Here is a 24264-nt window from a genome sequence, read left to right on the forward strand (position 1 = left end):
GAATTCTGTGCTTTTAAGCACTGTTGCTGTAACAGAGAATCATGGGCAATTCTATTTCAGGCTATGGTAGGTGTATGGTTTTGAGACGCATCACGGGTAGCACTGCCTCTTGCCTTTAGGGAACTTGCAACGAATCTGGTATTAAGGGCTAGAATCCTAAGTTAGCCTATTTCTCCCCCATAGCTATGCTTGAAGTCCTAAGAACCTGACTAGGTACAGGAGCTACCACAGGCAAAAGTAGCAGCATTTTCACTATTAATAAAAAAAGGCAATTAAGAGGCCATAACACTTCGCACTCCCTAGGGATTACGAGGAGAAAAAAATTAACACCACTCCCCACAGAATTCATATAAAAGTTAAAACTTTGAAAAGGATTTTCTACTGCTGTCAGACTAGGAAAGCTGACTTTTGAATTGCAGTTCGTGACAAGCACTAGTGACTACCCAGTTATTTTTATTCCTTGTACATGTTACAGTGAGTTGTCTCCCAGAGGTACTCAGGTGTAAGGGGCCAATTCTCAAAAGCAGAAATATCTGGAGTCTCTTACTCCCCCTTCCCCGTTGCCATGTTATTTTTCAAAACCCAGAATCCTCTCAAAGAGGGTAAGAGAGTAAGAGGGCAAACTCAACCCTAATAAAGAAATTGATATTTTACTTAAAACTGAAGTCATTAGTTTTGCCTGTAAAAACAACTATTTACAGTATTATGTCATAGGTAATTTCATCACTTGTAACATTTACGCTGATGCTTCAGTTCTGAAAAGCTTTTTTTGCTTCTTCCTCTGTATTTTGCGTAGCTTCTTCTTATCTTTGACAATTGGCTTTGACTCTGGTTTCACGAGCTGTATTTCCACTGGCTTTTCTTCAGCTGGAGTCTCAAAGACCACTTCAGTGGGATCTTCTCCCATGAGCACCTTAGTCCCTTTTTTCTTAATCTTTTGTACTTCCTTCACCTGCTGTTTCTCTCTAAACTTGGCTGCCACTGACAATCTTATCAGCCGTCGATGCTATAAAAATAAGAATTTAAATTACACCAGGTTTCAAATAAGCAAGATAGAAGAAATCGGATATTAAGGAAACAGGTGGTAATTTCTCTTCTTAATTGTCAAAATCCTCACTGTAATGCCATCTTTTCAGTTACAGGAATTTTGCATTCATTCCATTTTCACAAAATTACTCTGTTCTCAAATTGTGATCAGTTAGGGCACTCTTTTCCACAAAGGGTCCCAGGGAAAGGCATACATGATTCTCCTGCACAGACAGACTGCAAGACTGGTTTTCAAATTAGTTGCTAAATGAAAGAGAAGACAACAACAAAGGTGCTTACCATATTTGGGGACTGGTAATGGGGATTTTCATACAAAGTTGGTCCTCCAAAACTGCCTTGGAAGATTTTTATGGGGTTCAGGACAAAACGAGGCCCAATTTCTACTAGAGATGCATCTTCTTCTATTATCTGCAATAAAAAGAATACTTCATTTCTCAGGGATCAAATCAAAGCATATGACTTTGTAGGCATCTTGCATATGGTGATACATCCAAGATACGATGCCACTGAAGCTGATAAGCTAGACTTGTATAAACAGAATTCTCTATATAAAGCAGTTCTTTTAGGTTCAAGCAAGCACTTGGAGAGTACTAGGTATTTGTGAATTCCTGCTTTAGAAAGTAAGCTCCAGTACACTTCGGGTCAAAACAACAAGTAAGGTCAGAAGGCAAGCAAAGCTTAGGCTTTGGCTAGTACTTCCCATTGCCAAGACAACCACCACAGAATCACAACTAACAAAATCTAAATTGAAGCACACAGAACTTAAACCAGCTCTTCCCGGAGATATGGGAGAGGGTAAGTCATTTTAAGAAACCAAAACTACTTTGTGCAAGCACTAAGTATTGGCATATCCTGATAATAATGATTCTTCTTATTTTATTGTAATTAATGGATTTGATATGAAGTTATTTGATATGAAGTACTCCACTGAGCTCCTCTTGAAGAGCTAAGAGACCACTAACCTGGTAATTCCGAAACCAGATCCTCTCGTCTGTAACAGTGAAGGTGAAAACATGATCTACAAAAGGCTGGCTTTTGGGGTGATACTGTGGTGTACTAAATACCTGTAATAAAAGGAAGTATTTCTAAGTATCTGTAATTTAAGAGGCCAAACATAATTGGCTCATTTTTAATTCATTTTGATTTACTATGATCTCGATGCCAGGTTACTTTCAAAACTCAAAACTTGTAAGAACAAGTGTCCCAGTGATTTTAAGCACATGACTCTAATCCTTTGAAGATTTTTTGCAAGTTCAGAAGTGTAAAACTAGTACTTAAGTTGACATTTTAAAATATGTTGCCAAAAGCCATTTCCAGTAAGGAAGAAACACTGGATAGAAGAACTACAGACTGACCTGAATAAGCAATTCTTTTAGCAGGGCATAATGTGGCTCCTTGTCAAATGTCTACAAAGAAAAAATGTAATTTTGCATACAAAGGTAAATAGAATAGTCATGCAAGGAAAACAAAAGCACACTCAATTAAATAAAACCTATACTTACTGGATCAAAAGACAAAAGGGGCCGTGAGCCCCTCAGGCAGTTTCCTGTCATCTTCAGTTCAGCCAGTGTGTGAACTACAGAGATTTTTTTAAAAAGACTATTTTAGTACTTACAGAAAACTGTACAGACAAGAAAGCAAGAGTCCAAACACAATAATGTCAACCAACTTACCGTTCTGCACTAAGAATTTAGCTGATGGTCCCTGTGGTGTATTTGAAAGCCTGCAAAGGACAGGTAGCGGGGAAGAGAGAAAAGAAAAACGTTAACAGCAGCCAGAAGGTATGCCAGATTTCTGCAGTACACTCCAACCAGTTGTTTCTGTATTGAAGTAATTTCAGTTGCTTTTCTATCATTATTGAGTTCCTTTAACATACTTATGAACACTTGCTTTCAAAACAATTTTGTAAAATGCTTCTGTAAAGTCTACAACAGCTGGTCATGCATTGTAAACTTGTACTACCCACAGAAGTGCAAGATTTGTACAAATTTAACTAAGCACCACTATTGCATGCGTCTTCATGATTAGAGTAAGAAATTTTAAATAGAAGGGCGGCATCCCCACCTATATATAAAAGTGTAAGAAAAGATAGCATTTTCTTACCACATATAGAGATCCTGTTTCTTTTTGGCTTCAAAAAAGATGCACTTATTGCAGTTTTTCATTTCACACACCTACACAAGACACATCAAATTAGATGTTTACAAAATTCTCATCAATCTCTAATATCTTCCCCCATGCAAAATGTAAGTTCAAAAGCAAAGGTCTGATCTTAATGAATTACAGCTACTAATCCCCAAACTTAAGTTGAAACACTTGTTTTGTTGAAAAGTCTCATGTATTTATTACCAGGAGTAATAACTTCACTAAAGCTACAAGCATTCTGGTAAGCTCTCCAGGACATAAACATTAGAGCAGGAGCTGACATTAGGTTCTAGTTTCAGAACTACCCATGCCCTACTACACAGTTTGGCCTGGCTGCATATTTGTTCCCCGCTTTCTTCAAGTATAAACTGTAACACACCTTTCCCCTATATTAGAATGACAGATTCTGTTTTATTTCTTCATGACAAAAGTCTATGTTTAACTAAAGGTCTCATTTTGGTTTTATTAATCAAACGTCAACTTCCTGTTCTAACATAAGTCCTTTTTGAATATCACTAATTTTCATCTGTGAACTTATACAAGTCCTATAACTTGTATGAGTTCCTTTGAACTTGTTGCCCTTTTCTCTTGCACAATGCATTTCCAGAGAAAATTAAAAAAGCACTAGTTAAATCCTGGATTACCTCATTAATTACAAACAACTGGTCTTTACGGTCCATTTTAGTATCTGGAAAACAAGAACAACATTTAGAAGGCTGGAAAACCAATTTAACACAAGAAGTTCTTTTAACAGTCAATTGTTTTGCAAAAATTTTACTGGCTATAAATGAAAGGTTAAGAATAATTATCAAGTTGTTTCAGACATGTTATGCAATAAATAAACATAGCAACAAAATTGTCTGTGCACTTAGAGGACTGAGACCATAGGAGTAATTTTCCAGAAAATATGCAGATACAACAACAGTCACTGTATTTGTTGGCTCAAAAGGAATTTGGTGTTTGTTTGTTTAAGATAAAAGTTTCATCAACACAGTTACGTACCACAGTTTTAAAAAGAACAGGTTGTTAGAAGTTCTTGGTTTAAAACTATGCTGAAAATGTAAGTTAGGGACGATGCCTAAACTACCTGCTTTAGAGTGAGGCATCAATGTCCTTAAGTCTTGCATTAGGTGCCTTGTTCTGAAATTAATTCCACGAGAAGAGAAAATAAGCACTCGCTCCTTGTTTTTCCATTTACCCTAGGAAAAAGACACCAAAGTGAAGCAGGCAGTTTCTAGCCTTAAAACTAATACAGTCAGCAACAATAAACGTTTGAACTGTAATTACTGGAAAACACAGTAAGAACATCTGTTAACATCATCTGCCCATCTGCACAGAATCACTCTCTCAGCCAGTGATGACTTTCCTACAGAACATAGTGGCCTAAGTTTTTACATGAAGAGCCATCATCCGCCCTGCTTCAGTATGTTCCTACGTAAAGCCTTTCACTTGTACAAAACATAAAGTATATATGGCATTAAGAAAACAATATGCATTGCTTATTTGCAAAAGGCATCCCCTCCTTCCCTGAAAAATGACCCGAGCTACAGCCTCAGAGCACAATTTAGCTTCTCCTACAGCAGAGCATATGACGAGATCTGACTTCAATGTGCTTTTTGTTTTTCTTTTAGGCAAACTACATGGCAATTACTGAAGCCGTCTCAGGCCAATTCCTAAATGAAACAGGCATAATTCCCATACACCCATTGCATATAACAGAATTATTCAACTCTTTAAAATACTTTTGAGATTAAGGTAACACATCTTAATTCACATCGACCAGAGTAATGTTCTTTGCCTATTTCCACAGAAATTACATACCACCGCATGTTGCTTGTATGTGAGCCAGGATTATAATAAAACTACGAGAAAGCCTCTCTATCCTCGCTGAGCGGCTGGGTTCCCCCCAGATACCCCGACTCCTGGTGCCCCAGCCCTGGGAGCAGCTAAGGCCGCAGAAGTCGCCCCCCAGGAACCGTCAACAGAGGGTCACCTGTGCCTCTGCTGCCCGCCCCTGGAGGCGGAATACCTCCCTAACGATAGCCCTGGGCACTGAGGCGAGGAGCCCTTCCTACGGGTAAACGCCGGCCCAGGCAGGGAGCAGGGCAGGAACACGGGGCCCGGCGCGGCCCAGCCCGCTCCGCCCGGGGCAGAGGGGCTGGGAGGTACCTGGGAGACCGGCGGCGGGATGCTGTACTCCTCCGGGACCGCTCCCCCTGGGCCCGGATCGGCATCCGGCTCAGGCGCGCTTGGGGCCTTCTTAGCTCGCTTCTTGGGTCGCGCCGCCGGGCCATCACGCTTCCTCTTGGCCGCCGCCATTTCGGGCGCACCACGCCGTGCCCACAGCCGCGGGCACTTCCGGCCTCTCGCACTTCCTGCCCTCGCACTTCCGGCCCCTGCGGAAGCGCGGCTGTGGCGGCGGGGGGGTGTCCGCCATGCCGTTCTCAGCGCAGCCGCCCGCCAGCGGCGAGCCGTACGTGCTGGCCGCCAGCCTGGACAATGCCCGCCACCTTTCCAGCCTCCTCAGGGCTGTTCACTTCCAGGACCACGCCACGTGTTTTGCCACGGCCAACGGCCTCAGGGTGACCGTGGAGGACGCCAAGTGCATCCAGGCCAACGCCTTCATCCAGGTGGGGCCCCGGGCCCGGCCGCTGCTGGCGGGGCAGTCCCTCCCCGGGGCCAGCGGTGAGGAGGGGCTAGTGCCGCTCTCCGAGACCCTAGAAAGGCCCCGCTTACGGGGTAGAGGGGGTGTGCAGCGAGTTTACCCGCGGAGAAGGGAAAACGTTGCAGAAATCACGGCATAGGGGCGGGAGCTGAGGTGAAGGAGGTGACGTGGTCGTTTATGAGATGTCCGTGCTATTGAAAGGCCGAGCTCAGCGCCTGGTTTGTTCCTGTATGCCTGCTGTGTGATGAGATTGCGCTCTTGTTTAATGTGTTGGCACCTGCTAAGCCCACTGCTCCTACTGACCATACCACTCAGATGTATGAGCAAGTTCATAAAGTATCTGTCTGTCTTCTAAGTAATTTTACTATGTTTCATCCCAAAGCCAAAAAGGTGAATTTAAGTCAACTCTGAAAGAGTACGAATTCACAGACACTCACCTGCAGTGTATCAGCTGGGCTAAGCTGAGAGCTTCCAGCCACAACACAGGAATATGTGTTTTGCCACAGGACTAGAGCAGTGGACTGCCCCTTTCACACTCTGATCCTGCCTGTGCTGAACTTTGTCCAGAAAAGGTGCTTGGGAGGTCACGCTTAGAGGATCTCAGCTACACGGAACTGTCCATATAGGCAGCTTTAAATAGCAATCTAAATTACTTTTCTTCACTTGCATTTAATAAAAGATCAAAAGCATCCTTGCTCACTTTTCTGCTACCTCATTTGTAGCTGTGACTGCCAGCTTTGCTTCATTTACAATAGTTTACTTTCTGAGTGTTTTTTGTTTGTTTGCTTTTATTTAATACATATCCATCTTGTAAGTGCTTTGTTCAGAACAACAGGTGTTGTGCTGGTTCCTGGTTTTGAAAGCATGTATGATACTGGGGATATAAATGGAAGGGGTGAGGAATGTTACGGTTGTAACTCAAACCCAACTTTGCCTTTCTTCTGTCCTTTAGAGTCTGTCTTTGCTGTCTGTGAAACTGCAGCCTGAACTGTGTGTGAAAGGGGAGAAGCCTGAGTCTTCCTGTTCCTGCATCTCCCCTTTCTTCTGCTCCTTGCTGCACAGTCCTTCTTCACACTAGTGCTGTATTTGTTTGGTTATCTTTCTGCTATTCGAGTAAGTTAAGCTGGCTCGTGAAGTGGCTAGCGTGTGCTAGTGGAAGTTAAGCAGTGGGCATATGTGGGCAGGAGCAGAGGAACAGTGACTGGAGGTGCCTTTGAGAGTTTTGAGCTGTTAAGTATAGAATACAACAGAATATTTCAGTGGGAAGGGACCTACAACGGTCATCTAGTCCAACTGCCTGACCACTTTCACACTGTCCAAAAGTTAAAGTGTGTTTAACAGTAAAGCTTTGTCCAAATGCCTCTTAAACACTGACAGGCTTGGAGCATCGACCACCTCTCTGGGAAGCCTGTTCCAGTGTTTGACCAACCTCCCAGTAAAGAAATGCTTCCTGATGTCCAGCCTAACCTCCCCCCCCCGCCCAGTGCAGCTCTGAGCCATTCCCACACGTCCTGTCACTGGAGTCCAGGGAGAAGAGATCAGCACCTCCCTCTCCACTTCCCCTCCTCAGGAAGCTGTAGAGAGCAATGAGGTCACCCCTCAGCCTCCTTTTCTCTAAACCAGACAAGCCCAGAGTCCTCAGCCACTCCTCACAGGACACGCCTTCCAGCCCTCCCACCAGCTTTGCTGCCCTCCTCTGGATGCATTCAAGGACCTGCACATCCTCCTTAAACTGTGGGGCCCAGCACTGCCCACAGCACTCAAGGTGAGGCCGCACCAGCACTGAACACAGCGGGATAATCACCGCTTTTGACCGGCTGGTCATGCTGTGTCTGATGCACCCCAGGCTGCGGTTTGCCCTCTTGGCTGCCAGTAAAAATATGTAACTGCTTTTTTAAAAGCAGCTCACATGACCCTGCTTTATTTCTGAGATACTCTGTTCCTGCAGTTACTACAAAGCAGCTAGTGCCCAGTGGCAGATGGGGTAGCCTGGAATAGTTTACCCCCATCAGACTAGTAAAGGCACATTTCAGCATGTTTCAATGTGGTGAACTCACTATTCTATTCTGTTCTGTTCTTACATATTTTTATTATTTGAAGTGTTTATTCATGCTCTAGGTGAAGAAAAGTATTGTTTCTGGAGGAGGACATTGTATAGCTGCACTTGTATTGCAGTGGTGGAGTTCCCAGTCCTGAGAGATATGGGTCAGGTAAAGAGTAAAGTCCCGACCCTGAATTTTAGGAAAGCAAACTTCCAGCTGTTAAGGGAGTTAGTCAACAGGACCCCCTGAGAAACTGCCCTCAGGGACAAGGGAGTGGAACAGAGCTGGAAGATCTTTAGGGGCGCTTTTCATAGAGCACGAGAGCTCTTGATCCCCATGAGTAAGAAATCAGGAAAGGAAGGCAAGAGACCAGCATGGATGAGTCAAGAACTCATGGTCAAACTAAAGGGCAAGAAGGAAATGCACAGGCAGTGGAAGCAGGGACAGCATAGGGACATTGCCCCATTGTGTAGGCATGGGGTCAGGAAGGCCAAGGTGCAGCTGGAGCTGAACTTGGCAAGGGACGTGAAGAACAATAGAAAGGGCCTCTGTAGGTATGTCAGCCAGAAAAGGAAGGGCAAAGAAAGTGTTCCCCCCCATGAACACCACTGGTAAACTGGTAACAATGCACTAGAAGGCTGAGGTACTCAACAACTTTTTGCCTCAGTCTTCCCTGGCAATCTCTCTTCCCACACCTCTTGAGTGGATGGACCTTGAGCAGGGACTGGGGGAGCAAAGTCCCTCCCACTGCACAAGATCAGATTCAAGACCATCTGAGGAAACTGAGCATACTTAAGTCTGTGGGAGCTGCCGAGATGCACCCCAGAGTCCTGAGGGAATTGGCTGCTGTAGCTGCCAAGCCACTCTCCATCATATTTGAAAAGTCATCGCAGTCAGGTGAAATCCCTGGAGGCTGAGAAAAAAGAAACATTGCACCCATTTTTACAAAGGGTAGACAGGAGGACCCTAGGAACTACTGTTCTGTCAGCCTCCCCTCTGTGCCTGGGAAGATCATGGAACAGATCCTCCTAGAAGCTGTGCTAAGACACATGAAGGACAGGGAGGTGATTTGAGACAGCCAGCATGGCTTCACCAAGGGCAAGTCCTGTCTGACCAACCTCATGGCCTTCTCTGATGGAGTGACTGCGTCAGTGGACAAGGGAAGAGCTACGGATGTCATCTATCTGGACTTCTGTAAGGCCTTGATGTGATCCCCCACAACATCCTTCTCTCTAAACTGGGGAGAGATGAACTTGATGGATGGACTGTTTGGTGACTGAAGAACTGGCTGGATGGTCACATCCAGAGTGTAGTGGTCAATGGCTCAATGTCCAGATGGAGATCTGTGATGAGTGGTGTCCCGCAGGGGTCTGTACTGGGACCAGTACTGTTTAATATCTTCATCAGTGACATAGTGGGATCGAGTGCACCCCCAGGAAATTTGCAGATGACATCAAGCTGAGTGGTGTGGTTGACATGCCCGAGGGAATGGATGTGCCATCCAGAGAGGCCTGGACAAGCTTGAGAAGTGGGTCCATGTGAACCTCATGAGGTTCAACAAGGCCAAGTGCAAGGTCCTGCACATGGGTCAGGCCAACCCCCGTTTCAATACTGGCTGGGGGATAAAGGGATTGAGAGCAGCCCTGCGGAGAAGAACTTGGGAGTACTGGTGGATGAAAAGCTGGACATGAGCCAGCAATGTGCACTTGCAGCCCAGAATGCCAACTGTATCAAGAGAAGTGTGGCCAGCAGGTTGAGGGAGGAGATTCTGCCCCTCTACTCCACTCTCATGAGACCTCACCTTTACTGCGTTCAGCTCTGGAGTCCTCAGCACAGGAGAGACAAGGACCTGTTGGAGCAGGTCCAGAGGAGGCCACAAAAATGCTTAGAGGGATGGAACACCTCCCCTGTGAGGACAGGCTGACAGAGTTGGGGTTGTTCAGCCTGGAGAAGAGAAGGCTCCAGGGAGACCTTATAGCAGCCTTCCAGTACTTAAAGGGAGCTTATAAAAAAGATGTGGGCAATCTTTTAAATGGTTTTAAACTAAAAGAGGGTAGATTTAGACAAGATATAAGGAAGAAATTTTTTAGGATGAGTGTGGTGAAACACTGGCACAGGTTACCCAGAGATGTGGTAGATGTCCCATCTCTGGAAACATTCAGGGCCAAGTTGGACGGGGCTCTGAACAACCTGATCTAGTTGAAGATATCCCTGCTCATTGCAGGGGGTTTGGAACTGGGTGACCTCCAAAGGTCCCTTCCAACCCAAACTAGGTCCCCGAATGTTTCCAGCTCCAGCAGTAGTCAGCTTTAATCTTTAACATTTGTAGCTTGTTTTTAAACTATAAAAGACAAGTGTTTAGGTTTTCATGCTTATGCCATGCTACTTTGTTTCAGCTGTGACCCAATTTTATTTTACTAGTTTGGAGGCTGAAGTTCCATTGTTACATGTAGAAATCACTTTGTATTGCACTGATCTCTGAAAGTGAAAGCGCTGAATTTAAGGAAATAAGTGTAAACTGTAAAATAATTGCAGAAGCTCTTCTTTCTTCATCTCTTTCCTTTCTCTTACAGGCAGAAATTTTTCAGGAATTTGCTGTTCAGGAGGAATCAGTGACATTCCGGATCAATTTGTCTGTCCTTCTCGACTGCTTGACCATTTTTGGTACCAGTTCTTTGCCAGGTATGGTGCGTATTTACCTTGAGAGTGTATATGTATTGTGTAATCACATAGTGAAACCTGTACACAGCTATAGGGAGACAGTCTCTGCAAAACTTGTGACTTCCTCACCTTAAGTCCTTCTGAGCATGGCAGCTATCACTGTGAAGCAGGATCCATCCTGTTTACTTAAGCTCATGTAAGTGTGTGCTGTGATAACAGCTGATGGAGGGAAGACAGGAGCTGATGGATGTGAGCCTAGCTGGTGTGTCAGGACTGCTGCAGCAGCAGAGGCTAAAAGAGGCTGATTCGGTTTGGAAGATGGAATAAAGGTATATGTGTGATGCTGGTGGGGTAACTGAGAAACAGAGGAGTCTTCCTGTGAAGATAACATGTTCTGGGTCTGTGTAAGGCACAAAAGAACCACTTGTTTTGGGAGAGAACCCTTTTGTGGCATGAGGTCCAATGAACAGCCCCAGCTTGTACCATTATTCTGGTTCAGGGCTGAAGATCTCTAATAGTTTATGTAATCTTGATAAGAAAACATGTCAAGTAATTTGTTCAGGCATCTCTGTCAAGTTGTGTGATGTTTAGGCTTGGAGTTCTGACTCTAAGGCGAGTACTCTACCCTAGGCCTATTACATGCCATGACTGCCTTTCCAGTCGATCTGCTTTCAGCCCAGGGCCTGGATAGATCATCCACATCACACAAATACGCTGGTTTGTTCCCAAGTGCCCTTCACTTAAGGGGAAAATCTGGGCACAGCTGGCAGAATAGTTCCTCTGCAGCCCATTCAGGGTAGTCAGTATAGATGTAGAGAGCACCAAGGTTCCCTCTGCTGGGGACAGTGCTTCACGCTGTCACATGCTTTTATGTGGCCAGCAGGGCAGGCTGCACATACCCTCAGCATCAGGCTAAAAGACTACTGCTTGGACAGGCTGGGGCAGCCTCTTATCAGACCTGTCAGTTTGAGCTGAAAAAGCATGAAAGCTGTCAGTACATCTTAAGGCCACAAGGGATCCACATTGGACTTACAAGGGACTCGGGATGACTCATTGCTGTGAACTGTGACAGAAATCAGTACACTGAGACACAGTATAGACATAATTTCGAATTTGTCTTGCTAACAAAAAATTTTGTATGAACTCAATAATAAATGTGATCTCTTTCCAATATTTCTGTGGCTTGTGTAACCCTGGAACATCCAGCTACCTCAGAAACATTAACAAGCGTATGCACAAATTAAGAAATGTTCTGGTGCAGATTTACTGGGCTTGAAGAATTCTGCAGGGGTTCCAGGTAGCACCATCAGTTCACTGTGCTCCTGGTCCCAGTGCAATAGCTGTTATGTGGCACCTTCAGTTCCTTCCCTTCTTCAGACTACACCTGCATCTGTTTTGTGAGTATTATCTCCAGCTTGCTGATAAAGTACTGGAGGAATGATACTTACCTAAGATCTCACAGGAAATCTGTGGCTGGATTGGGTAGCATTTCTGGTGCTGTCAGAGCACTTTAGGCCTTGCTTATCAAGTTTGTGAATTACAAAAAAATCAAGTAGACTGTATTATTGATCCTGTTTGTAGTCTTTTCAGTGACAGAGGTGCATGGGAAGCTGCCTTCACAATTATGTATACAAATACTGAATTACATGAACCCATCTGTTTAAACAAAAAAACCCCAAGTCTTAGCAAATTTTATTTCCTATAAATTAATTTTAATTTTTTTTTTAACCTGATGGTTGTTCAAAAAATATTTTCACAAGCAAAAATAACTACAAGTTAGCATGACTGTCTGGGTGCTAAAAGGTGCACTGTGTACGCACACAGAGTAGAGTGATACCATGACAATTTTTTGGGGCAGTTCTGCCATTGCAGTTGTGTATTGGAACTCCACGTTCCTCTGCTGTTTCTGTTGTGACTCTGACCTGAAGACCTAAATCAACTGTACTAAAGAGCACTCTGATTTTGGGAAACCAAACATTCAAATTACGATTACCTAGCAAAAGGAGGATGTGACCGTAATGCAAGCTAAGCTGCGTTAACTTCAGTTTGGGTTGCACAAGTAACAAGAGTAGTAAAGAAAGGTGATGTGCACCAGAGAGAGCCTCAGGACCACTGAGGATTTTCCAAGTCCAGAGACATGTGGCATATCCAGCTTCATTGTCACAGCTAGTGTTACCCATTGGGTACATGACATGAGTTGGAATTGAACTGGTGTCTACATACAAATAAGTTAATTTTGCTGCATAGCTATTAGCACTTCATAGGGTGTCTAGGAGGCTGCACTAACCATGCTACATTAGTGTATTGGAGTCTGGACCAAACATGCTAAATCAAATTGATCTGTGCCCCATATGCCAGTAAAATATGAATTCTCTAAAGTGATCAGATGTGCTAGCTAACTCTCTGAAGAATGTATATTTCATTCTCTTTTTTTCAGGAACATCAACGGCCCTTAGGATGTGTTATCGTGGTTATGGTTATCCCTTGATGCTCTTCTTGGAAGAAGGAGGAGTAGTGACAGTGTGCAAAATTAACACTCAAGAACCTGATCAGTTGTTAGACTTTGATTTCTGCAGTACAAAGGTTGTTAATAAAATTATCCTGCAGTCGGAGGGGCTACGAGAAGCATTTGCTGAACTGGATATGACCAGTGAAGTTCTGCAGATTACCATGTCTCCAGATAAACCTTACTTCAGGTACTTAAAACTATGCTTTCGGCTCAAATGTTCATGCTTGGCCTCTGTTGGTAAGGTCTGGAAGTTTTCAGGGTGAAGATGGGGGAGCCATTTTAGAATATTGCTTTATTTCAAGAAGAATTGTAATGAGTATAACAAATCCCAATATGTAAGCTAATTAACACAGTAATGAATATATTAACAACCTGGTAAATGTGACACCAATGTGAACAATTTAGCATTTTTAATTAAATAAAGCCAAACAAACAACAGTGTTTTGTGAAACAGCCATTGAGATATGCAAGATGACTGATTCTGATGAGTTTTTAGAGGGCTGTGATCAGGTATTTTTAGATGGTGCCTTTTGTCTTGCAGGTTATCCACTTTTGGAAATGCAGGAAGTGCACATCTGGACTACCCTAGGGACTCTGACTTGATGGAAACATTCCACTGTAACCAGACCCAGACAAACAGGTTAGGAAGTCTGTGATCAGTGCCCTGTGTGGCAAGTCATGCCGATGTAGGAGTCTGGGCCGCATTGGGAGAAAGTTAGTGCAGACAGAAGAATGCAAGGATGAAGACAAGGCCAGCAAAATAAGGCTGGCAAAAACACACAAGATAGCAGATAAGTGAGAAACATCTGTGGTCAGCAAAAGCACACAAGTCTGAGCAGAACAGGGTATGAGATAAGGGAGTTTTGGCAAGTTTTGGGCTTTACGTGCCAATTGCAATTAACCAATGCAAATGCTTGTAGAGGTGCATGAACAGCACGTGTAGATGACCTGTAGCCTATTAGAAGATAGATGAGTGCGTGTACGGAACTTAGTAGAATATAAATGTAACCAGAAAAGGAATAAAAAAAAAAAGATGGACGACCTGATCATCACATTGGTGTTGCGTCGTTTCTGTTCCCGCACGGAGAAATAAGGACCCCGGCTAATGGTGACCCCAATAATGCCTTCTTGCTGAAAAGTTTAAAAAACTGTTTTGCATTACTATGACATTTATTTCACAAGTATAGGGGAAAAAAATACTTCCCATCTGATAAAAGTCTGTGTCTGTGATCAAAAGCTAAGGGATAACAATGTCTGTCTGGTGTCATTACCAGGAAAAGATCAAATTAGCACGTTGTTAGTTGCTTTTTAATTATTCTGTGGCTTTAATTGGGAGTAATATTTCAGCTCCTCTCTGCACAATATGTTTTTTTCAGATGACTTTTTTTCCTCTGCAGGTACAAGATTTCTTTGCTTAAACCATCTACAAAGGCACTGGCTTTATCTTGTAAAGTGTCCATTCGAACAGATGCTCAAGGATTTCTATCACTGCAGTATATGATTAGGAATGAAGATGGACAGATCTGTTTCGTGGAGTACTATTGTTGCCCTGATGAGGATATTACTGAAGCAGAAATGTAGGTTTATGTTACGGCATCTGTATTATATTTATGGATATATATATAATACTATATTTTTTTATAAAACTGAATGAAAGCTGTAAAGATTGATAGACTTGATGCTGTCATTTTTTTTAACTCTGGAAAAGGACTTCCTTTTTAGTCCCTTGCAAACATTTCTTAGCCTTGACTGAAAAAACTAAGCTAAAAAAACAAGAAGGGGAGCTGATCTCTTATAGCCACTGATTCCAGCACAGATGTTAAAGTGGTGTTCATGTAATATGTTGCTGCTTTGTAAAGTGTTCTCCAAGAATTTTTGTTTGTATTTTGGTTTTTGTCTTTGGCTTGTCTAAGCAATTACACAAGAGAAAATCTGAACACTAGCTGTATGTTAGCCAGTTAACTTTCAGTGACTTAAAAGTAAACTCAAATTTGTGCTGAAAGAGGATGACATTTTCAAAATGATTTCTTAGTAGCAGCAGGTGGTTTTTTTCTGGCAAATGTTGACGTGTTTTGCTGGTGAAGCAACTAGGTTCTTCCTCATTTTGATTAATTCTTAATATACCTTAATTCCTTGGAATTTCATCTGATACCAATTTACCCTTTTGTCTGCAATACTGGTGTTGAATTGGTGAATTAAGATAGAAGCCAGGATTTACTTATTTGTTACTCATAACTATTCTGGCAACATTATTGTTTTCTATCTAGTAATTTATTACACAGCCACAAGAATGCTGTTGTTGAAATGTTTCTGTATGTACATGTCCCCATTCCTACCCTGCTACTCTACTATTGCCGTTAAGAATCATAAGAAGAGAGAAAAGTTTTGTATTTGAAATTATTTCTGAAATTCGTTTACTATCTCAATAGCCTTTTTCAGCAACAGGAGGGACTCCTAAACTGAAGTGAAGGAATGTCTGCCTGTGTCCCGTGGGGTGGGGTATTCATATCACTGATAAATATGGGCATAACTTCTTACTCACTGAAAAGGGAGTGCAGTTTCTGGAGAGTTTTCTGCAGTGGCCACCTTTGCAAAATAGTGAGGTGGGTTGTACTTAGGTCAAACGTTGCACTTCTGCTTTCACACCTCTCCATTGCAAACAACCTGCTCAGAACAGGAGGTCCACCGAACCAGCTGGGCAGATCCAGATGCAGAGACTGCGGATCGCACTGCAAGAGACTGCAGTCTTCCTGCCTGGCTGCTGTGGGGTGCAATCCCAGAGTCAGTGATCTGCGGGTAGTTTATACAGCTCTAGGCTGTAGTCAAGTTTTATTGTTTGTCAGAAGATGAGGTCCTGCTGTGCACGTGTGGAAGACAGAATGTTCGTATGTTACCAAGTTGATTGCTTCACAGTTCAACAGAATCCAAGTCCTTTGGGTTTATTTTAAGTTTAAAATGCTTTTGTTGACCATTTTTCACCTCTTGCTTGTGTCAGCAAGAGTATACTTTCAGGGTGCAGTGTCGACAGTTCACTTTCGTTGTCTTCCCTGCAGATCCTCCATTTATTGCAATGAATTTTACGTTTGAAAAATAATGACAAATCTTTGAACTACAAGACTGATAAAGATACCTAATAATATTCTAAATTGCTCTTATTTACCATCTTTTTTCTTTTTCAAACTTAAGTATTCAGTCTAGGTGAATTTCCTTTTGGCTTACTACCTCAATTTCTTCAGTGAAAAAAAAAAATTATGGTCTCCTTGGGAATTATTAACATTATCCCTGACTAGTGAGCGTTAAGAATTATTTACATGATCTCTGGGTGACAGGATAAAAATGAAACAGAACACATCACTTTCTTAATGTGATTTATTTTGGAGTATCAAAGTTCCTTGTACTGTGTTCAAGGACATTACTGTGGCTTAACATTTGTACTTCTGTATAATTGCCTACAGATGTACTATATTACTTCTTAAAATAGTACTTTTAACAATTTCTTCTATAATCCACCAACAGGGATCATGGAAATAATATCCTAAGAAGTTAGAACACCACAAAATACCAGAAAGCAACTGTCGCATTTCATAAATAATAGCTATTACAGACATGCATGATTTGTGCAAGGCTTAACATCTGTACCCCAAATGGACTAAGTCAGGACCTAGACTCACAAAGGTGGGGAGATGCTTGTGCACCTTGTGACACCTTGTGCACCTGGATATGGTTCTAGGTGGACAAAGTCATGGAAAGTCTGGGCTACAGACTCCTTGCCGTAAGGCAAGGTTTAGGATCCACCTGTGATGGATTATATTACATTTCTGCCTTCAAACACAGTCAAATAAAAAAGGTGAAGAGAATAATGACTGGAAAGTCGTTGTGCATCTTTTTGACCTGGTAAATTGCTTAAATTCTGCAAACCTTCACTGTGGGATTAGATTAAATTTCCTACCACACTTTGCATGAGATCCAAAACTTGGGGGACAGTGCCTTTAGTACGTTTTATCTCTTCTACTTGACAAGTCTTTTTCCCTTGCAGACCATGGGAAACCTGCCATAGAAGAAACATTTAGTTCAAATTTTTCCCTTTAGTAGTATCCAGAATGACTTAGATTTTGCCCGCTTGCTTTCTTATAAAATGGTACACGCAAGTATTCAGCATAACTGATGGTGTAAACTAAAAACAGTTCTTGGAGGGGGGAAACCAGAACCAGCGTTTTCCACCTGGGTTCAATATAGCTGTAGTAGGTGCTGCCAGGCTGTTCTGATTTACTGCCTTTGGGACTCTGGGCAACTCAGATCCAGAGGCCACTAAACTGACAAGTGACTTTTCCTCCAATTATTTTGATTTGTGCTTTTCAGAGTAAGAACTGACTTCAAGTCTTCGAGAAGGCACCTCCTTTTATTCTACTACTGCTACCAATGGGCCTTGGGTCCCACTGGTCTGCTAAGATACTGGAAGCCAAAATAATGACTTTGGCTTCTGGTCCTGACAGTCTTTATGCAACAAAACACCAACAATGCCAGTGCTAATGTTACCTCTTACCTCCCAACACACTGAGAAGTTCTTGTGTTGCTCTGGCTTTCACATATTGAGGCCCATCCACAACCATTTGGATCTGTAAAGCTGCTGAGCCCAAAATTCTCCAAAAGGAATTGAGTTCTATACTTCTGTTTCAAAGTTAGTAAGGGAAACAATGTTTAATTACATGTAGATTTATAAGAAAATACATTCTTGTATTCTTGACTAGATAGGTCTTTAGCAAGGTCAAAAATAATTGGAAAATTTGAGATAAGCCACATGCTGTTTCCTGTAGGTGTCTGTTTTGAACTTCATTTTGTAGCAGCTTATAAAAGCCCTAAGAGTCAAGCAGGTGGGTCTTACCAAAAAAAATATGCAGAAATTGTATAAATAATTATAGTAACACTAAACAGTGCTTTTGCTGAGAGACCACTAACATTAAACTGAACAAATACAGAATTATTTTTAAAGTGGAGCTATTACAGAGTAGAGGCTTGATGCATTCCTGTTGAGACAGAAACTCATTTTTGTATGAATCTGAGGTGGTGGCAGGACTGCTTAGGTATAAATGGCAGCCAGAGGCCACAACAGGCTGCTTCAGCCTCTTTCTACCCTGCTGCTATCCTTAGCCAGGCTCGAACAACTAACACTGTGTTAGCACTACTAAATCTAATTGTAAGGGCTCTGCGAGGGAGTGAGTGTGGCAGGGAAATGTAATCAGGTGCCTATACAGCTCTAATCTCTTTGTGGAGTTAATAGACTCTGAGGAATGGGTTTGAATATCCACCACGAATGTGAATGTCATTCTGTGCAAGTATCCTGGCCCTCCATGGAGAAAAATACACCCAAAGCAAGTCTAGAAAGATCCAAACTGCACAACAAAGAAATCCAGGAAGTCCAGGAAAAGCTTCTCTTTTGCCCCCAATGAGGGCAGAGAGATGGTGGGAATGTCACTCAGTAACAGCATGCATCAGCGTTTGGTGACTTCGGGTCAACACTTTGGCAATCCCCTGAGCCCAATCATTTATTCTGCAGATCAAAACCCCAGTGAGCCACTGGTCAAAAACTACGTTAAACTTGCTGCTTTGGTGGCTGGCTCTTTGCAGATAAGCCTGGAGGGGATGTTGGTTTTCTAGTCTGCTGACATGAGGCTGAGGGAAGGGACGATGAAAGCTCTCCATGGAGAAGTTAACAGCCTCCTACCCTTCCAGCTCATATGGGACCATGGAGTTGACCAAAAAAGAGCAAGCCAGCAGAAAGCTGGGTGCTTCAATGTATTTCCTGTATTTATCTAATTAGATAAGAAATCTATCTGTACATATGTGTGTATTTTACGCTATAAGTGCTAGTAGAGTGCAGCAATGGATTTGCAGCCCTAAGGGAGGCGGTAGCTGCAGGGGTTTTGCAGCAACACCAAACGACAGTGCCTCTGTCTGCTTGAAATCCAGACAGCTGTCCAAGGAGACAGACTCCTCTTTAAGATTTCATGCACAGCTCAGCGCAGTCCAGAAATCAGAGGAGCAAGCATTTAGGTGCAAAGCTGCTCCCATGAACCCCAGCAGTGTGGCTGAGGGCCCCGGGGCCACCACCCAGGCTGCCCCTGCTCATACAGACACTGCATGAGAGGCTCCTGGGCTCGGAGGGGCTGGGGTGCTGCCCAGCCAGGGCCTGCACTGCGGAAACATCACCTTGAAAGGTGCAGGGCCACCTGCACAGAGGAGTGGGCTGATCCAGAGCAGTGCTGGGTAGTTATTTGCAAAAACTGTTGGTTGGCCTGGGCCAACATCATGGCAGGGCCCATCCCAAGCAGTGTAATGATAGGGGTGGTCTCATTCTGGCATCTGAGAATATTCCCAGACACTTTTATAGGTGTAGCCTGATGAATCACCAAGAACATGTTTCTTCTCCCAGTAGTTTTACAATAGGATGTTTACCTCAACACAGAGAGCTGTGTCTCTCTTAAACGCTGCCATCAGCTGGTTGGAGACATTGTCTCTCCTAATAAACTAAATAGAGGCATGAGACAGATCCCAGAGGAGCTGGGGTAAACCCAGGTTGTTACCTGCTCGCAGCATGGGGAAGCGTGTCCCCTGAAACAACCACTCTGTGGAAGTGACCAAGGGTTCTGGAAATGCTCCCAGAGAGGTGCAGGCTGCACAGAGCTGCTCCAAGGCAAGTGGTGTAGTTGCATGCCCTCCTCTTCGGTGCTACAACTCTGACTGGGTGACCACGCATAGCTTTGGTTAGGCAGATATTTGCAAGGGGGCATACTGCCAGAGACCATCAGCCAAAGCATCTGTGGAGGAAGCTTTGCCAGCCTACTGCTTGCCAGTCATTGGACGGTGACGTGATTTCTTCACATAGCAGCAAGGGCAGGAATTTTAGAAATGTTGTGAGTACCATGTGGCCGCCCTCAGGCAGCACAGGGCTTTGGGGTAAGTCCTGCTTGCATCCCCTGCTCCCAAACCCTTTGTGCAAGTGCTGCTGGGGTCAAGGCAGGAAGAGCATGCTGCCCTCCCCACGGGCACAGAGACCCCACTACCCACCACTGTGACCTCCCAGCAGGCACCCAGTTCTGCAACATCTGCATGGGCATGTCTGCACCCAGGCCTGCAACATCTGGCCAGCTGTGCTCACAACCAGCTGTGGCCCCACCAGCTGCTGAATGCAGCATTGCTTTTTTGGGAACTGCACTTTGAATAGCAAGAGCCCAGAGGAGCTATTTCTAGGAACAGGTCAGTGCAGACCTGTCGGGGGAGGCAGCCTGATTGAAGAAGAATTTGGCCTTGATGAAATTCCAGTGTACCCATGAGGGGCTGGAAAGTCCTGAGAAGAGCTGAACAAGCAAGATAAGAGGAACTGTGAGCAAGGGAGTTGGATGGAGGAGCCACAATTCTGCACGTACTAAGAAGCAGAGAAGAAGAGTAAAAGCCAACCAATAGCAATGTTGAAAAACAACTGTGTAACCAATTAAATGAGCACATGGCTTTGTAAAGCATATATAAAAGAGGAGCGTAGATAATAAAGTGTCGGACATTTTGTCTGCATCAATCGCTTGTCGTGTCCATCTCTACCGCGACACAGACCTTTGTGCTTTGTGTCATCAATTACTGTAATCTTTTTCAGGTGCAAGGGAGGGTCAGAGAGGAAGGAATGCCAGTTTAGCTCTCTGTCCCTCCCTTACTCTTTTGTCTGGAAAATGCAGCTTAATCCAGCTCCCCTCTTGCTCCCCAGCCTCTTCTTTGGGGGATGCCTCCTGGTGGGCAGCAAAGTGTTTACAGAGAAGCAAATGCATCCAAACATTTCTGGAGAGGGCTTCCAAGCACGCAGCAGGGTGCAGGACTGTTGCTGCTTTAGGACAGGGGATGCAGGAAGAGTGCTGTAGGTCCAAGCTCAGCCATCACTGGGGAGCATTTTAGCTAATCCTGAAGGGAAGAGTGACCGACCACACCAGAGCAACAGCTTTCCATATAAGCACATTTGTGTTTTGATGCAGGCGCTGCTTGCCTCCTGAGAGCCACCAAGCACAGGGTACCAGCTGCAGCATCACTCCTGGGCAGGGTTATCAGCACACCATGAGTGTGCAGGGCCTGGCCAGGCAGGCAGGAGCAGACAGCTGCCCGCCAGGATGCAGGGAGATGGGCTCCAGCCCCGAGCTCCTTGCAGGGGATGATGTCACCGAGATGCGCCTGTTTCCAATCTCCAGCTGCTGGTAGGAGGCCCCATTACCAACCGTCTGAGCATTTCAGGCTGTTGGAAAATGTACGAGGAGTGCCAACACTGTGAATCTGGACAGATCAGCATGTAAGCAGGCTTTTAAAATAATAGGCTGAAAAATGGATGATTGTGTAAATACCTGTGTTAAACTCATCAAATGAGAGTCTGTCAGGGCAGCCAAAGGTTTGTAAACAGCAGTAGATGCATTGCCATAAAATGCATCAGGAGCTACAAGTTGTATCACAAAACAAACCTTCCTGAAGCCACCAGTGGGACTGACCTCTGCAGGACTAAAAGCACAAACCCTCTACTGCTTGTGCAGAAGGGGCAAAACCCACCATCAGAGAAGCTTTATGTTGGTGACACCCCACTCCAGGATGCCATAACTGGGTCCAAGATGACAGAGGCCATCAGTTCTCCTAGAAGACATTTTGTCACACGCTATCATAACCTGGGGAAGCCAACACTTGTAGGTGTTGAGCAAAGCACATGGCTTTCTTGCCAGCAGCAGAGTTTGTTGGTAGGAATATTGTGTAGCTACAAAAATTGTATCTCAGGCTTCCTCAAAAAAGTAGAAACTTATTAAATCACAGATTTTAATTCACTTCAGCTGCAGTTCACCACTGTATGTAATTCTAAGACAGAGAGTTTATGGAAATGACTGTTAACATGAGGAGAATTAATTTGTTACTGCCCTGAGAAGAACACAGACATAAACCCAAAATAATGTATGGTTCTAGTCTGTACTTAGTATCTCCATTACTTACTTTCAAAAGGATCAGTGAAGGATCCAAATAGAGGAGGAGGAGGCAGGGATGAAGAAAAGCATTTGGAAACTTCACTCCTATGAAACATTTTGCGAGAGTTGGCTTGCACCCACGAGCACCCCCAGTGACCTACATTTGCTGAACTAGACAGTGTTGCTATAGATGAAGGTTTCAAGGTACTCAGACAAACTCTTGAACTGTGGCTTGACAGTAAATTCAGAGCACTTTTAGTGCTCAGTGTGGCAGACCAAAACCACAGCGAATAGAGGATTTAAACCACTGATCTGTCCTAAAAGCCTTGCATGCATTCCTATTTGTTTGAAAAAAATTTGCTGGGTTATGCTTGTGCGTGCAGAATATGCGGTGGGTTACACCACATCTGCCTATACTGCTGCCCTGAAACCTCAGCACTTAACTCCTCCAGGAGCATTTCCATGTGTTCATTCAACATGGAGCACTGTGACCCACCGTGCAGCTGCTTTGCAGCCTGGATCCCGAGACCTCCCGCAGCGGCAGGCTGAGGCGCTGGCCCCACAGACAGCCGAAGCCACAAGAGGCTGCCTCTGCTCCCTGACCTGTCCCACACTGGGAGGCCCAACCACACTCCTTGAGCCAGAGATTCTTCCCTGAAGCATGTGGGTCTCTGCCATGTTTAAGGGAAGATTGCTTCAGCCTTTCGCGTCTGCTTTTTGCTCAGATGAAGGCTGGCATCAGTGTGGAGAAATCCTCAGGATGCTTTGGGTTGGCCCCACCCAAGCCAGAACCTCCCTCGGGGCAGGTCAGATGGGCAGAGGCTCACACGGACACCCCTGCTCCACCGCCGTGAGGCAGCTCTTCTCCAGTGGCCCACGTGGGCCTCAGCCTCTTATCCTCCTGCCTGCTGCACACTGTAGGCTGGTACCCCACACTGCCAAAGCACCCCAGAGAGCAGCTTTTATGGTATAAACACAACATACATATACCAACAGTAATTTATTTAGCTCTGAAACATTCAGAGCAGTGAAGTCACACACCACCTACCTCCTTCCCCCAGCCAGCCAGGCAGTCAGCCAGCGCTCGGGAAAACTCACATAACATGAAGTGGGCTTCAAAGCTAAATTGCAGCGCCACACAAAGATGTAGCATCTGCCAAGAGATTTCCAGCCAGCTTTTCCACTGGCCCTTGCTTGGTTGCTTCTCCTAGGGCACTACCGTGCTGTGGTTTACAGCAGCACACAGCAGCACGGCCTTCCCTTGGCTTTTGCTGTCTTGTGCTGACATGTAGCACATCGTCACTTAGCTGACCTGAGGAGTGGTTGAAGGGAAACCAGCAGGCCTTTCTGCAATCACTGAGCCCCCTGCTCAGCCAGGATGGGGAAATATTAGCTTCTTACCTCATCTCTGTACCCATGAGGTACCTGAATAAACCATCTGGCAACTGTTTCTTTTACTCTCAAACTCCTGTTCCTCTGAAAAGCCACCCTCAGTAGAATGACAGTTACTGATGCTCTCCATTCTCCAGAAGTAGGACTGTGCAGAAAAAAAACAAAACGTACCAAAACCAGGTACAGAGGGACCAAGAACCACTTTCCTTTTCCTGTATAAGGGACCTGTGAGCAGGAAATAGCCACAAGCCACAGTGGGAGCACGCACAGACGTTGGTGAGGAAAGGAACAAGAGAATGCTGCTGTCCTGCTGGTGTGGAGCATGCCCAGGTAGTCAGACTCATCGAAGAGGGTCAACCACGCTTGAGTTCAAGTATTGACTATATGCCCCTAACATGTTGCTGGACCCAAAAGATCTGTCCGTCAAGGAGACATGGCACACTCCAAGTTCTTGCCTGATTGATGATGAAATGGGCAGAATCGCTTCACTCTCTATCATATTCTCATGCCCATCTAGGTTGGCAAAAGAGGGAGCCTGTGACAGCCAGATGACAAATAATGAGGGCAACACCTGCTTACAGGGACTTGCACTGCCTTTCTCCACCAAGAGAGAAAAAGAATAAAAAAGAGGTGATCTTAATGCAGACCTAAACAGATATCTCCCAAATTTCAACCCACTCTCAGTCCTCTGAAGTCTGCTACCACCATTTGCCACTCCTCTCTACTGCGACAGGGCATGGGATGGGTGAGAAGAGCCAGTGTGCTCAAGCTGAGCAGTCTGACCAAATTACCTGTTGTGTGCCAACTGCAGTCTGTGAGTTTGATAGG

General features: G+C 44.4%; 2 protein-coding genes across 2 annotated transcripts; one reads left to right on the forward strand and one right to left on the reverse strand.

Annotated features, from left to right (window-relative positions):
- Positions 1-634: 634 nt before the first annotated feature.
- On the reverse strand, positions 635-5561 carry BRIX1 (biogenesis of ribosomes BRX1). The gene is made up of 10 exons (XM_074855205.1): positions 5362-5561; positions 4280-4391; positions 3837-3880; positions 3151-3221; positions 2721-2770; positions 2550-2623; positions 2403-2453; positions 2010-2111; positions 1327-1455; positions 635-1006 (listed from the first exon to the last, which is right to left on the reverse strand). Exons 1-10 carry the CDS (start codon positions 5509-5511, stop codon positions 737-739), a joined length of 1053 nt encoding a protein of 350 aa, XP_074711306.1. The 5' UTR covers positions 5512-5561; the 3' UTR covers positions 635-736.
- RAD1 (RAD1 checkpoint DNA exonuclease) lies at positions 5555-16932 on the forward strand. The gene is made up of 5 exons (XM_074855207.1): positions 5555-5822; positions 10473-10581; positions 12998-13256; positions 13611-13709; positions 14467-16932. Exons 1-5 carry the CDS (start codon positions 5628-5630, stop codon positions 14648-14650), a joined length of 846 nt encoding a protein of 281 aa, XP_074711308.1. The 5' UTR covers positions 5555-5627; the 3' UTR covers positions 14651-16932.
- The last annotated feature ends 7332 nt before the right edge of the window (positions 16933-24264 follow it).

This window comes from Strix uralensis, chromosome Z, assembly GCF_047716275.1.
Source record: "Strix uralensis isolate ZFMK-TIS-50842 chromosome Z, bStrUra1, whole genome shotgun sequence".
Lineage (NCBI taxonomy): Eukaryota > Metazoa > Chordata > Aves > Strigiformes > Strigidae > Strix > Strix uralensis.

Bases quoted from the DNA above. Each gene is read 5' to 3' on its own strand.
- BRIX1 (XM_074855205.1), bottom strand. From the start codon at position 5,511: ATGGCGGCGGCCAAGAGGAAGCGTGATGGCCCGGCGGCGCGACCCAAG. The intron at 2,624-2,720 runs GTAAGTTGGTTG...AAATCTCTGTAG, and splicing joins TAAATTCTTAGTGCAGAACG to TTCACACACTGGCTGAACTG. The intron at 1,456-2,009 runs GTTAGTGGTCTC...TTTTTATTGCAG, and splicing joins TCTGGTTTCGGAATTACCAG to ATAATAGAAGAAGATGCATC.
- RAD1 (XM_074855207.1), top strand. From the start codon at position 5,628: ATGCCGTTCTCAGCGCAGCCGCCCGCCAGCGGCGAGCCGTACGTGCTG. The intron at 5,823-10,472 runs GTGGGGCCCCGG...TTTCTCTTACAG, and splicing joins AGGCCAACGCCTTCATCCAG to GCAGAAATTTTTCAGGAATT. The intron at 13,257-13,610 runs GTACTTAAAACT...TTTGTCTTGCAG, and splicing joins CCAGATAAACCTTACTTCAG to GTTATCCACTTTTGGAAATG.